The sequence below is a fragment of the Cebus imitator genome, unplaced genomic scaffold (genome assembly GCF_001604975.1).
Source record: "Cebus imitator isolate Cc_AM_T3 unplaced genomic scaffold, Cebus_imitator-1.0 Scaffold382, whole genome shotgun sequence".
Taxonomy (NCBI): Eukaryota; Metazoa; Chordata; class Mammalia; order Primates; family Cebidae; genus Cebus; species Cebus imitator.
In genome coordinates this window covers 530203-546135 of record NW_016107697.1, presented here as the reverse complement: position 1 = coordinate 546135, position 15933 = coordinate 530203, and the positions used below count along the sequence as shown (strand labels likewise).

General features: G+C 37.0%; 1 protein-coding gene across 1 annotated transcript in view; it reads right to left on the bottom strand.

The window, feature by feature from the left end:
- Positions 1-665: 665 nt before the first annotated feature.
- Positions 666-15933, bottom strand: part of COQ3 (coenzyme Q3, methyltransferase) — a 23982-nt gene continuing 8714 nt past the window's right edge. The window contains exons 2-7 of the mRNA XM_017507675.2: positions 13683-13809; positions 10728-10880; positions 8371-8470; positions 6929-7171; positions 2642-2801; positions 666-1082 (exon numbers count right to left, since the gene is read on the bottom strand). Of these exons, the coding sequence (XP_017363164.1) occupies positions 862-1082; positions 2642-2801; positions 6929-7171; positions 8371-8470; positions 10728-10880; positions 13683-13809 (1004 nt within the window). The 3' untranslated portion in view covers positions 666-861. The remainder of the gene's footprint in view (positions 1083-2641; positions 2802-6928; positions 7172-8370; positions 8471-10727; positions 10881-13682; positions 13810-15933) is intronic.

The window sequence follows — 15933 nt, the reverse complement described above, 5'->3', positions numbered from 1 at the left end:
TGGATGTTCAAAGGTTGGCCTTAGAACCACATTAGTAAACAAGCTCTTTAGGTAAACTCCCTTACATTCCTTTCTGCCTAATTGCCTCTGGGTTAAGAACCACTGCCTTCAACTTATTGCTTTCCTGAGGCTTTTGCAAAAAACCTTCTGGCCTTCCAAGAAGATTTGCTTCAATTTCAAAATTTTTTCCCACCACCCTGAGTGAACCCCTACATCTACTTAGTAAATAAAGCCTTCTCACTCTATCTGTTGGAAAAAGAGGCGTTAGTATTAAAGATTAATCTAAGAAATATGTAATGGAATTGATTCAAAAGCAGTGCCCCAAACAAAATCCATTTACTGTAGAAAGAGGTGCCTAATTTTCACTGTTGTTAAATACATACATTGTTAAGTACTAGAAATTCAAGATGATTCAGTAATAACTACTTCAAGGTAATGCAGTAATAACGGCATATCACATATTTGGGAAGTTAAAATATATTTTTTTCTTTAAATTTTACTTTGTTGGAAAGCAAATGAGTTGTTAAATATGCAGAATGTATATATATATATATATATATATATATATATATATATATATAATTTGTGAGATGAAATGAATATGCATACCCTAGTTATACAACAAAGGTTGAGAAACTTAAACTCCTAGATCACACAATAATAACCTTGACAAAACTTTTATTCATAGAATCCCTTGAAAGCAGCTACTAGATGAAATAACAAAAACTTTTTTCCAAGGTTTTAGCCCTTTTTATTGACCTTCTTTTCTTCACGATTCTCTCTCAAAGGATAAATTGTACATTTCTTATATTTGTAAACATCAGATATCCAAGCCATATTACTACAATCCTCAGGAACAATTCATTTCTTCAGCTCTTCATGCACAGCTGGATTGGTGCAGGCAGTAGCTTGGAGCTCCTCTGTTTCTCTCTTTAAAACAAACTCAGCTGACATTGGGTGTTCCTGGACCCTGGATTTTACAGCATGAGCTACATAGTTAAGGCTGGTATTTTCAGTCCAATGCCAGTAACCTGAGAAGGGGTTATACAGCATTCCTACCACTGTTTGAACTGACAGACCATCTGAAAAAAAATATCAGAAAGAGTAGATTTAACAAATATTTACCTTCTAATTTCCAAGAGTCTCATGCAACTCTCTGTATTAAAAATGCTGGGAGGACACTAAATGGATAAGAAAAGAAGGAAAAAAAGATTCCTAACTTAATCGGCAAACATATTTTGTAACTATGTGCTAATCACAATTTACTGCAGAACTGCAGTCAGTCACAATTAGAACACATACTCTAAAGCAGTGTGTCTGGATTCAAATCCCAGTTCAGGCACCTATTATATGGTGACTGTGGGCAAGTCACTTAACTTTTCTAAACCTCAGTTTTCTTACATGTAAGAACTTGCATCATAGAATTGTTAGAATTAGATGAGCTATGTGTGTAAACTAGTGCAATGCTTGGAGTTTGGTAAGTATTCAATAAATGTTAGCTGTTATTAAAAACACCTGCCAATAGGAGATCGTCCCCATAACTCATCTTTAAAACATTTTTTTCCTACTTCCCTCCCTCCTTCTTTTCTTTTCTTTTTTGAGACAGAGTTTCATTATGTCGCCCAGGCTGGAACACAGTGGCACAATCTTGGCTCACTGCAACCTCCATCTCCTGAATTCAAGTGATTCTCCTGCTTCAGCCTCTCAAGTAGCTGGATTACAGGCATGTGCCATTGTGTCCAGCTAATTTTTGTATTTTTAGTAGAGACGGGTTTTGCCACATTGACCAGGCAGGTCTCAAAATTCTGACTTCAAATAATCTGCCTGCCTCAGCCTCCCAAAATGCTGGGATTACAGGCATGAGCCACTGTGCACAGCCTTACTTTATTTTCAACAAAGTTACTCACAGAAATCTTTATACTCTACTACAATGCTATGTACTGATAATATTGCAAGTAAAATCAAGTTTATTGATAATTATATGAAAAAAATTAGAAATATAGGAATCTAAGTACTCAACAGAAATACCAAATGCCAAGTAAATGAACTGACAAACATTATTACTTGACAGGAATTCATGACATAAATTGACTCTGAGTAAAGCAGAGCTAGGCATTGTAGTGAGTACAAAAAGGAGACATAGTCTTGCCTTCGAGAAGTTTACAGGCCTTAAAAGGATGAAAAAAACACCAAAATTACCATAAAGTCATGCTGTAAGTCATATGACATACATAAAAAGTGACACTGAAGTTCGAAATACATGTAACTGTGGTGGAATCAGGAAAAATAATATGTAAGATAAGCTGATACAAGCTGAGCTCAACAGGGCAGACTGAGAATGTGTAAATAGTAGACATCTGTACCTCATTCTTAAACAAGTGAGACTAAATAGCCAAAAAGTATTCACTGATCATGTGTTACCTGCTTGGCCCTGGGTTGGGGGCAACAGGTAAAAGGGAAGTGGTATCTATTACTTAATCCTAACATCAAAGGGTTTATGACCTAGTTGAGGAGATAAAACCAACATCCAAAAATATAGCGGCCTATTTTATTAAGTGCTAGGCTAAGTGATTTATGATTACTGGGACATTAAAAGTTCAGTTAGGCCTGGAAAACTGGAAAAAATGCTCTTAATACTTACTTGATTCCAGAATGCTCTCTAGTGTTTCAGGTGAAACAAACTTCTCCCATGTATGAGTACCTTTTGGTACAATACCTGCAATTTGCTCTGAAAAAACAATTCCCAAAGCATAGGAAAGTTGTGTTTTGTTGATTGTAGTAATGAATAAAGAACCACCAGGCTAAAAGAAATGAAATTATATAGAAGTAAAATGTAAAAGGTTAGGTGTATCAATTAAGGGTAAGTTTCCCCCTCCCTCCTCCTTTCTTCCAAATAATCTGAGTGTCATTAAGATATATATGTTTGAATAAAATATAATTCACCAAAATACTACTTTTTTCTCTTGGGAAATTCACTATAAAAGGCACTTTAGATGTTCTCAGTGAGTATGTACAACAGTGCTTACAACTCTTAAGATCATACATAATTATGATTTATATTTATACATTCTTTTGTATATATCACTTTATGATAAAATGCAGAATGAGATCAGGCTGCTTTTCCTTGTTACGTGTCCACATTCACAGTCTAACATATGTCAAAATGGTTTTCACAGTAAGGGCTGAGCCTGTTTTGACTCGTTTGTTACAGCACAGAGCTATACTGTACATCTTATGCAGGGAAGCACTAACAATAAGTGTTCTCTGACTAAAACATTAATGATTAGGTTTGAACGTTTTTTGTTTTGTTTTGATTTCATTTTTATAAAAAATATAAAGACTGACCTGCCATGGTGGCTTACACCTGTATTCCCAGCACTCTGGGAGGCTAAGGCAGGGAGATCACTTGAGATCAAGAGTTTGAGACCAGCCTGGCCAACATGGTGAAACCCCCTGTCTCTACTAAAAGTATAAAAATTAGCTGGGCATGGTGGCACGTGCCTGTATTCCCAGCTACTCAGAAGCTGAGGCAAGAGAATCACTGGAACACGGGAAGTGGAGGTTCTGTCTCTCTCTCTCTCATTATTTACAAATTTATGGGATTTATAAATAGTCCCATAAATACATTCATTCCAGAACAAGATAAGCACTGGAATGAATATAAAGGATTTATGGGACTATTTATGGGACTATTCAGTCTGCAATTTTATTTGATTTATGGGACTATTTATGGGACTATTCAGTCTGCAATTTTATTTCATTTTATTATTTTTTGAGACAAAGTCTTGCTCTGTCGTCCAGACTAGAGTGTAGTGGCGTGATCCTGGCTCACTTCAACCTCTACCTCCTGGGTTCAAACAATTCTCTTGCCTCAGCCTCCTGAGCAGCTGGGATTGCAGATGCCTGCCACTGCACCTGGCTGATTTTTGTACTTTTAGTAGAAATGGGATTTCACCATGTTAGCCAGGCTGGTATCAAACTCTTGACCTCGTGATCCACCTGCCTTGGCCTCCCAAAGCGCTGGGATTACAGGCGTGAGCCAGCATGCCTGGACTCAGTCTGGCATTTTATAGTAACTATATTGATGGCGTTTCCTTATGTTGTCTCACAATGGCAAGGATATTAATGTCTCCCCTCTCTTTTATACATTGTCATTAGCTTGACTGGAGAAAAATGCCAAAGATTCCCTCCAAAACAATCATATTACATATAGATAGAAAGAGAGAAAGAAAAGGGGATTGGGAGAAAGAGATAATATATCTTAGATACCACTGTAAGCCAAAACCAAAAAAGATAAGGTGGGGGGCCCTGAAATATTGGGGTATGCCTTCAAAAACAAAAATATCATATACTATATTAGCACACATTTTAACTTTCCTCTATAAAGCTCCGGTATTCTAAAATATCTTTTTTTTTCCTTTAGTGGCGTGAGCTATAAACTCTAAAATTCTAAAATATCTTAAGAATCACTTACAGGCCAGGCATGGTGGCTCACGCCTATAATTCTAGTGCTGAGGCAGGAGGACAGCTTGAGGCCAGGAGTTCAAGATTAGCCTGGTCAACATAGCTACAAAAAATTTATTGAAAAAAACTGTCAGGCATGGTGGTGTGCACCTGTAGACATAGCTGCTTGGGAGGCTGAGGCAGGAAGATCACTTGAGCCCAGGAGTTTGAGGTTATAGTGAGCTATGATAGTGCCACTGCACTCCAGCCTGGGTGACAGGGGAAGGACCCTGTCTCTGAAAAAAAAAATTACTTATGAATATCTAATCTGTGTTCTACAAAATCATACTCTAAGGAAATGATGGTAAGCAATAGTCATTTTTAAAATATAGGTTTTCCATTAAAGCAAAAATTAGTTTTGGAGCCCACAATGCCAGCATCCCTCATACGTGTCAAAGAAGCACCATTCATACACACTGACTGACATACAAAATAAGAATTAATAATCAATTAAGAAATCTTATTTGGAAAATAAGAGATAAGCCTAATAAAACTCCACTTAAGAGGAAACAAGGGCTAGGCACAGTAGCTCACACCTGTAATCCTAGCACTTGGGGAGGCTGAAGCGGCAGGATCCCTTGAACCCAGCATTTTGAGACCAGCCTGGGCAACATAGGGAGACCCTGTCTCTACAAAAAAGTCATAAAATATCAAATTAAAAATTAAAATTAGCCAGACATGGTGACATACACCTGTGGTCCCAGCTACTTGGGGTGCTGAGATAGGAGCATGGCTTGAGCCCAGGAAATGGCTGCAGTGAGCTGTGATCTTGCCAGTGCCCTCCAGCCTGGGTGACAGAGTAAGACCTTGTCAAGAAAAAAAAAGAGGAAAAGAAACTGATATTAGCAAACTGATATTAGCAAAAATAAATTAATAAAATTTAACAAGCTCTAACAGCAAACTGATATTAGCAAAAATAAATTAATAAAATTTAACAAGCTCTGCAGTACAGTTAACAAGTATAATGTTGATGTTAATTTCTTAGTTTTGAGAACTGTACCATGGGTTATATAAAGGGCTAGGACTATGAGGCAAGTGAGGCTTCTAGGGCACAGAATTGAAATAGGCAACCCCTTTCAGGGTGTGCAAGCGCAGGGTCAGCACCTGAGAGGGACTGTCTCCTACAATTTTGTGCCCTAAGTGCCTCACTTGACTCAACCTAGCTTCTACCCTTATGATGTGAGATGTTAACCTAAGGGGAAGACAGGTGAAAGGAACACCGTACTATCTTTGCAATTTTGCTATGAATTTAAAATTACTTAAAAATAATTTTTTTAAAAAAGCTCTGTTTTGCTAAGAGCTAAGCATTTCATTGTTTTATCTTTGACCTTAGGATGTCACCTCCTGAGTGTGTGAACAACGGAGTCAGTGTAGTAATAATAATAATGCTTTAAGGGCATTTATTAAAAGAAAACTTAGAACCACATTCAAAAGATGAAGTCTATGGCAAATTATACATATAAGCATAATAAGTAATGGAGAGAACCAAACTTGCAGTCAAATGGTCTGGCCTTAACTCCCACTTAAATGGCTAGTGACCTCTGACATCTCACAAATCCTGAGTCCTCACAGGTGAAAGGATGTGATAACAACACCTGCCTTTCCTTCCTTATCTAGTTGTAGGTAAGATCGAGTGAGAACATATTTATGAAGTATTCTTTAAAAGCTAAAAACTGTTATGCATTTACCACATACAGAATTACATATCTTATTTAATTAAATTTATGCTAATACTTTTTATTGATTTTTAAGTATTCATCCAAATCAATTTTTTTAATTGTCATTCAATATCTATTAAGTATTTAATCCCAACTATACCAATGGAAAAATACTGCTATAAATGTATGGTTTTCCAATGTTCAGCACCAATATTTTTCTTTTCTTTTTGGAGACAGGGTTTCACTCAGTTCCCCAGGCTGGAGTGCACTGGCGTGATCTCGTCTCACTGCAACCTCCACCTGCTGGGTTCAGTGATTCTTGTGCCTCAGCCTCCCGAGTAGCTGGGATTACAGGCATACACCACTATGTTCAGCCAATTTTTGGTATTTTTAGTAGAGACAGGGTTTCACCATGTTAGCAAGGCTAATCTTGAACTCCTGGCCTCAAGTGATCTGCCTGCCTTGGTCTCCCAAAGTGCTGGGATTACAGGTGTAAGCCACCATGTCCAGCCAGCACCAACATTTTTCAAGATCCCTGGACATCCAAGATACTAAAAGAACACAGGAAAACCCTGGTAGTGAGGGCAAGCTGAAGGACAGTAGAAATCTACAGCAGAGATGCTGCCCCCTTCTCCCAGCTTCCTGGTTTCATCTCTACTATACCTTGCCTGCTGGACTGCTAATGCATTATGGACCATTTTATTGCTATGGATACATATACACACACTCAGAAGAAGAAGTCAAGATGTAAACTCCATAAACCTTACTTTTAACACTTGACAGCAGCACTGTAAAAATGTTTCTATATCAATCACATGTTCTACAACTTCAGAAGCTACAACAGCATCAAATGTTTCTGCAGTCTCTTCCACAATCTCTTCCAGAGAACACACTCTGTACTCTATCCTCTTATCCAGGACTGGATCAAATGATTTATGGCATCGTGCTGTTTTAATGTTCTCATCCACAGGATCGATTCCAATAACTGAAGCCCCAAGTCGCCCTAGAGGCTAATGGCATAAAAAACTGTTACCCTCAGGAAGAAAATAGAACACATGTTAGCAATAAAAAACTTACCAAAAATGAAACAACATTAACCATGAGGTGATAAATACTAGACATCATTTATGGGTACATGGAAATTCATATACCATTTTCTTTAGTTTGTACACATTTGAAATTTTCGATAATCAAACCCTTAAAGGTAAGAAGAACAATTAAAACAACAAAAACTGATTTAAAAAAAACTACTTGAAGACAGTGAAAACAATTTTGTCTATGTATTCTAGGCACATTTACTTGTACATAGTACAGTATTAACACAGTTAAAGTGCAATAACGTAATAAGTCACTGTAAAAACAGCAATCATTTCTGAAATATTCAAATTGTTTAAAGAACAATCTTTTCCCAAGTTTTTTTATCTGACTGACTAGAAATGACTTTTTCATAGCTAATTCTTCTCTCAGGTTTTGTATTTAGTTATTTCCCATGACATGTCCAAGTTTTTAAACACAGGTTGGCCAGGTATGGTGGCTCCTGACTGTAATCCTAACACTTTGGGAGGCTGAAGCGTGTAGATCACCTGAGGTCAGGAGTTTGAGACCAGACTGGCCAACACGGCGAAACCTCGTCTCTACTAAAAATACAAAAAATTATCCAGAGGTTGTGGTGAGTGCCTGTAATTCCAGCTAGTTGGGAGGCTGAGGCAGGAGAATCACTTGAACCTAGAGGTAGAGACTGCGGTGAGCTGAGATCATGCCATTGCACTCCAGCCTGGGCAGAGTAAAACACTGTCTCAAAAAAAAAAAAAGATTACAATCAACATTATGTATTTTTTTTTTTTTTTTTTTGAGACACAGTCTTGCTCTGTTGCCCAGGCTGGAGTGCAATGGCACAATCTCGACTCACTGCAAGCCACCGCTTCCTGGATTCAAGTGATACTCCTGCCTCAGCTTCCCGAGTAGCAGGGATTACAGATGCCTGCCACCACACCTGGCTAATTTCTATGTTTTCAGTGGAGATGGGTTTTGCCATGTTGGCCAGGTTGGTCTCAAACTCCTGACCTCATGCAATCCACCCACCCCGGGCTCCCAATATGCATTTCTTTTTTTAATGAATAATATTATTTGTTGAACGGATAAATGAGGCACAAATCTACTTCTTAATATTTTTCTGTCAGTTAAAAATGGCAGGAAAACTGTCACTTACTTCAGTTAACAGCCCACCACCACAGCCAACATCAAGAATCTTCATCCCAGACAAAGGTTTTCCTGGCTGGTGATTAGGAATTGTTTTCAGAAGATGGTCTCTTTAAAAAATTCAAAACATACCAAAATAAATAATTAATTTTATCAATGAAAAGTCTTAAATGTATGTAGTTTTCAAGGAAATATTAACTCCCATTTAAATAGATTATTTATATTTTTGGATAAACAGGTCTTTTATTTTCAACATTAAGTGATAATTTATAAAACATTTTCAATAATCAAAAGCAGGAGGCTTAAAGGTCTGAAATAATCTAGTAGTAATTATGACTTAATTATTGTTTTAGTAATAAGATAAAGGAAAAATTTCAAAATAATTTAGTTTAGATTAACCTAATTTCAGTTGCTTGAGATAGCATGACATGTTTTGGCTTTGCTGTCAATACTTGCTAGACCTATTTCATGTCAGTAGCAAAGAGGTTATTTCACAGAGCTTAGGAAAAGCAGATAAGAGACCTATATTTTCAAAATTTGTCTATATTCCCTTCGAAATGGAATCTCTTTTAATCTTCTAAATGAGTGGTGTTTTCATGTATGAGCATGTATGAACAGGCATCTAAATCAAGTAAACTTAATTCTAAGATAATCACAATAATACTTTACCTATACAAACATATGCATACACACATATACATACAAGAATATATACATACCTAACAGTATGTAAACTAAACATATAAATATATATAGATTACATATAAGCTTTAATTATACCTAAAATATTATTCATAATTAGGATATCTTGAGATATCTTCTATTGCCATTAAAATTAACTGAATTCTAAGAATAACAAGGATAGTGGAAAGGACCCATTTCAAATGAAGTCCGATCCATTCTTTAAACAGCAGCTAAAATGACTTCTTTACATCATAATTTAGATTATACCACTTTCCTTCGATGGCTTCTAATTATGCTCAAAATGAAATCTAAACTTTTAACCATACCTTGCACTGCCCTGGGTTATTATGTATGATGTTTAATTAAAGATGTCACAGTAGTTTGAATAGATTAATTCTCAAACTTACTATGCATCAGAATCACCAAAAAACTTTACTTAAAACAGAGTGCTGTCCCCTCCCCAGAGAAGTAGGTCCCTTATGAGATCTGATAATTTGCATTTCTAATGAGTTCCTAGGTGAACTGATGTCACTGTCGAAGGCCTACACTTTGAGAACTAGTGTTCTAGCTTATATGAACAACATTTCTCTTTTTCTTTGCTTTACTGTTTGTTGCAGTGGTCCACAAAGTCAGTGGTATTAAAGCATGCCAGTATTTCTCTTTTTGCTACACTGATTCTGGATGAACCAGCAAAAACCAACCAGGAAGTTCCTTGAGGGCAAAGTCTGAGTCAGATATTCTGTGTCTGTTAAAATGCTTTGCCCAAAATTGTTTGATGAATACACAAATGGACAGAAGAACAAATGAACAATGTCTTAAATGTAAGCCCTGATGAACTCTTGCCTTTCTTTAAATCCCACAGCACCCTATAAATTCCCAAACCACATAGATTATGTTTCATCCATCTTAGAATCTTTTACAGTCTAGCCCCTGAGCTCTGTATGAGGTAAGTTCTCAGAAAAATTTGTTGAATCAAACTTTCACAGCAGAATTCCCTTTACCAGAACTGCCTAAATCAATGAGGCCACTGCAGGTCTACAGGCATAAAATGGCCTTAGGCCAGGCATGGTGGCTAATGTCTGTAATCCCAGCACTTGGGGAAGCTGAGGTGGGTGGATCACCTGAGGTCAGGAGTTTAAGATCAGCCTGGCCAACACAGTGAAACTCTGCGTCTACTAAAACTACAAAAATTAGCTGGGCATGGTGGTGGATGCCTGTAATCCCAACTACTTGGGAGGCTGAGGCAGGAGAATTGCTTGAACCCAGGAGGTGGAGGTTGCAGTGAGCTGAGATCTCGCCATTGCACTCCAGCCTGGGTGACAAGAGCGAGACTGCATCTCAAAAATAAATAAATAAATAAATAAATGAAAAATAAAATAAAGAAAATAAAATGTGCTTGAAGCCATAAGACCCTAGTTTGCTTTTATAGGGACTTAATTCTAATTGACTTGACAATGCACAAATATGCTTCAAATTAAGCTATGAAAGCAGCCTGGACCTTGGGTGATATTATTAAAAATTAATAGTTTCAAACAGTGGTCACTGAAAAGAATCTCTCTAATTTCCAAAGCAAACTTAAAGTGCAGCATTTTTAACTAGGTATAAACCAAAACAAAAATGAATGTAAAATATGAATTCTTAAAAAGTTCCATTTAAAAAGACTTAGAGTTTCTGGAATGCTACCTAATAAATGGCACCCTCAGGTCATTCATGGAATGAAGAGGTCCATATACTCCTTGCTCATCCCACCATTTGTGAGCCAGGGCCACGAAGGTTTTCACCTCACCGCTGTCGACAGTGGTTTGGGAAGTACTGTACAGTTTCACCCAAGGGTACCTATGGGGCGAAAATGAAGAACCAGCAAATACCACTGTTTTGAAGAAAAGTTTAACATGCGATATATTATATAGAAACATAGTCTTATTTACAATTTATTATATTCTAAATCTGTACATTGCTTAATATTGACACTTTAAAGCCAAGTTTTCCTATAATCACACTGCTTACAAACATATATATTCACAGATGAAACAAAATTACTTTCCAAGTAAGTTTCAATTCAAAATGGAACTTTATAAAACTTAGCCTTCTTGGTCATATCTAATAATAATAATAATAGCTACAATTTATTGAACACTTATTAAATTCAGGTACTGTTTAAGAACTCCACATATATCACCTCACTTAATCCTTCCAATGACTCTGCAAGATGGGTACTATTATTATCCCTATTTTACAGATAAGAAAAGGGAGGCTCAGAAAGATTAAGTAAATGGTGGAGCCGGGATTTGAATGCAGGTGCCTCCAACTTCTCTGCTTCATTTCTACTGCCAGCATTCTAACCCAGGCACCCATCGTCTTTTGCCTGAATTAGCCTTCTAACTAGTAGCTGCTTCCTACCTCATCCCGTTTCAATCTGTTCTCCATGATGCATCTAGAGTGATTGTTCCAAAATGGAAATCTGATGGTTATTTTCCTGAATAAAATGCTTCCATATCTTCCCAACGACATTAGAAAAAAAGACCAAAATCCTTAGTATAGTTTACAAAGTTCTGAATTATTTAGTGCCCAGTTTCCTCCCTCTCCAAACTCATTTCCTTCTATTCTCGTTATCATTCCCACTCCAACCACATGGGTTCTTTTTCAGTTCTTTGGACTGGCTGCACAGGCTCTTTCCTCAGGCACTTCACGTAGGTTGTCCCTCTGCCTGGAACATTCCCACCTCCTTCCTTTCCTCTCCCAAACACCTAATTAATTCCTTCTCATCCTTCAGATCTTAGTTTCAATGGAATGTTATCTAAGAATTTTCCCTGATCTGCTGTGCATGGGTGGCTCACATCTGTAATCCTAGCATTTTGGGAGGCTGAGGCAGGTGGATCACCTGAGGTCAGGAGTTTAAGACCATCCTGGCCAATATGGTGAAACCCGTCTCTACTAAAGATACAAAAATTAGCCAGGCATGGTGGTGGGTACCTGTAATCTCAGCTACTTGGGAGGCTGAGGCATGAGAATCACTTGAACCAGGGAGGTAGAGGCTGCAGTGAGTTGAGATCATGCCACTGCACTCCAGCCAGGGTGACAGAACAAGAGTCTGTCTCAAAAAAAAAAAAAAAAAAAAAAACTTCCTTGATCTTCAAAACTGGGTCATGTTCCCCTCATTCCCCTATTTTAATTCCTATACCACTTTGTACTTCTTCATGGGGCTGTGTGATTATCTGATCATGTCTGTCTTCCAATAGACCACTAGACCACAAGCACTATGAAGGCAAGGCATGGACTGTCTTGCTTACCATTTTATTCTTAGTGACTAGTACAGTTGCTGAAACATGGTGCTCAGGAAGCACTTATCAAATGAACAATCTGAAGGAAAAAGCCCAGAAAAGTATATAATTTTCCTAAAATTTTATTTAATTAAGTGGGATCAAAGAGGGGTTAGATCCCATTTAATTAAACAAAATTTTACACTGACTTCCATGTCATAGGGTATCGTATAGAAAAATCCTTCAAAGGGCTGCTTGGGTAAAAGATAATAAGGATGTTAAGTTAGAAATGTGGTAATGCCATTTAAATTTTTATTAAGTTTTTCTTAGCTACATATGGAGAGTGTATTCTATATTCATTACTTTTTATTCTTTAAAGATTCAAATGTCATTCTTCTTTAATATTATCTTAGGACTATTAGCCCCTTTTTCCAAGCTTAATGTAAAGCCTCAGTAATCAAGGACTAATTTACAATAGATAACAGTAGGTGGTTGCTCATTTGACTAAGAATGATTTCATATACACCCAATCTCAAAGGGGCTCATTTACAAGAAGGAGAAACAAGCACTTAGAAACAGAATTCAAGGCCAGGTATGGTGGCTCACACCTATAATCCCAGAACTTTGGGAGGCCAAGAAGGGCAGATCACTGGAGGTCAGGAGTTCAAGACCAGCCTGGCCAACATGGTGAAACTCCATTTCTACAAAAAATTAGCTGGGCATGGTGGCAGGCTCCTCTAATCCCAGCTACTCAGGAGGCTGAGGCAGGAGAATCGCTTGAACCCAGGAGGCAGAGGTTGCAGTGAGCTGAGATTGTGCCATTGCACTCCAGCCTGGGCAACAAGAGCAAAACTCCATCTTAAAAAAGAAAAAAAAAAAACAGAGTTCAAGTATTAATGCTATGCAATATTCTGACAAGGTTAGAAGTTGGTTTATAAAATACAAATACAGAAAGATATTACTTTGATTCAATTTACTACCTTATCATATTTATGCTGCACCCAAATTACTTATGATTTTAAAAAATTTTTAAATATTATATTATGTATTATAAGTAATATTTATGATTTTAAGCACTGCATTGTTTGTATCTTATAAGGACATTATGAGGAAATAAAAATATTCTCTAAGTAATAGTCCTATATTAAAAATAAAAGCTATCTCTGAATCTGAATGAAGGTAATGTATTGTCTATATACTGTATTATTGTATCACTGTTTCTGTGGGATTGAAACTCCCCAAATCTAAAAATTGTTGGAAAATAAATTAGTTAAGATTAATTAAATAAACATAGCTACTTTAATCAAACCACATGGACTAACTGGATTTATTAAACATAATACTAAAAAACTATTTGCCACAGTAATAATAAACTCACCTAAAATTCTTTATTCTGTTCAAATAGGAAAAGGTTATCCTGCAGGATTTGAACCACATGGTTCTGTATTCATTGAAAACCTCTGGTTTAACTTGTAGAGTCCAACTGAGCTGGTTCTTCGCATAAACTGAAAAAAAAAAAAAAAAAGGAAATATCTAGAGAAAAGCATTGCACAGTAAGAATCCCTGATATGCACGTCATTGAAGGTTTTATTTTATTTTAGACTGTCTCACTCTGCCACCCAGGTTGGAGTGTAATGGCACAATCATGGCTCACCTCCTGACTCAAGCAATCCTCCTGCCTCATCTTCCCAAGTAAGGGGGACTACAGGCGCATGCCACCATGCCCAGCTAATTTCTGTTGTTATTGTTGTTGAGATGGGGTCTCCCTATGTTGCTCAGGCTGGTCTCAAACTCCTTGGCTCAAGACATACTCCTGCCTCAGCCTCCCAAAATGCTGGGATTCACTGCATCTGGACAAAATTTTATTTTATATGGTAATGCTATGTTACGTTACAATTGATAAACAAAGCGTTTTTGTTTTTTACTTAAGATTTTACCTAAAAATTAAAATAAAGGTCTTACATTCTGGTATCTAACTCTAACCCAGACATTTCTAAAATTATAATTAGCAAAACAAGTAATGCATATGTTTATAAAGTTTTTCATGCCATTAGTTCTTACATCTACATTATGTACATAAAATGACAGGAATGATATTCAAATATAAAGTATTATGTTTTAACTAGAATAATATTAATTCTGAAATTATTTGTCAACACTAGTTCAAATTCTGTCAATTCTCTATTAGTTACATGAAATGAATTTTTACATATGCTCAATACCCTTTACAGAGGAAAATAAGATGTGTGTATATGTATCCTAAAATAAACATTCACCCAGTCTATATGCTTAACTTATACAGGGGCCTGCTTTATGAGCCAGTTGCTGTGCTGCAGAACACTTAGTTGTTCAATAAACATTCAGACAAAGTAGACTTTGGAGCAAAGAAAAGTAGCCGAAACAAAAAGGGACATTACATCACAATAAAAGGGATAATATACCAAGAAAGAAAAGCAATACTAAATGTGTATATACCAGCCAGGCAAGTTATCTCACGCCTGTAATACCAGCACTTTGGGAGGCCAAGGTGGAAGGATCACCTGAGGTTAGGAGTTCAGGACCAGCCTGGTCACTATAGTGAAACCCCATCTCTACCAAAAATACAAAAATTAGCCAGGCATGGTGGCATATGCCTGTAATCCCAGCTACCCAGGAGGCTGAGGTAGGAGAATCACTGGAATCCAGGAGATGGAGGCTGCAGTGAGCCGAGATTGAGCCACTGCACTCCAGTCTGGGTGACAGAACAAGACTCTGTCTCAAAAAAAAAAAAAAAAAAGTGTATGCACCAAACAACAGAATTTCAAAACACATAAAGTAAAAACTCATAGAAATGAAATGGAAAATAAATCCACAACTGTAGTTGGAGACTTCAATACTCCTCTCTCAATAACTGCTAGACCCACTGGATAGAAAACCAGCAGGGATAAAGAAGAACTGAACAAGACCATTATTCAATAAAATCTACTTAAAATGTATAAAACACTTCTCCCAAACAACAAAATATATGTTCTTTCAAGCATGCATGGAAAATTCATAATGATAGACCATATCCTGGTACACAAAACAAATCTTCACAACTTCAAGTGAAATCACACAAACTATATTTTTGACTGCAACAGGATCAAATAAAAAATGAAAAATAACATTAAAAAGCAAAACACTTGGAAATTAAGTAACATATTTCTAAACAATCCATAAGCCAAAGACAAGGTCCCAGGGATATTTTAAAAATTGAAATAAATGAAAATAAATGTACTATATATAAAAATTGGTGGATATAGCTAAAGGAGCACTGAGAGGGTAATTTATATCACTAAAATAATCATATTGAAAAGGAAGAAAGGGCCAGGCATGGTGTCTCATGCCTATAATCCCAGCACATTGGGAGGCTGAGGCAGGCGGATTACATGAGGTCAGGAGTTCAAGGCCAGCCTGGCCAACATAGTAAAACCCTGCCTCTACTAAAAGTACAAAATTAGCCAAGGGTGGTGGTACATGCCTGTAGTCCCAGCTACCGGGAAGCTAAGGCAGAAGAATTGATTGAACCTGGGAGGTGGAGGTTGCAGTGAACCAAAATTGTGCCACTGCACTCCAGCCTAGGTGATGGAGCAAGACTCTGTCTCAAAAAA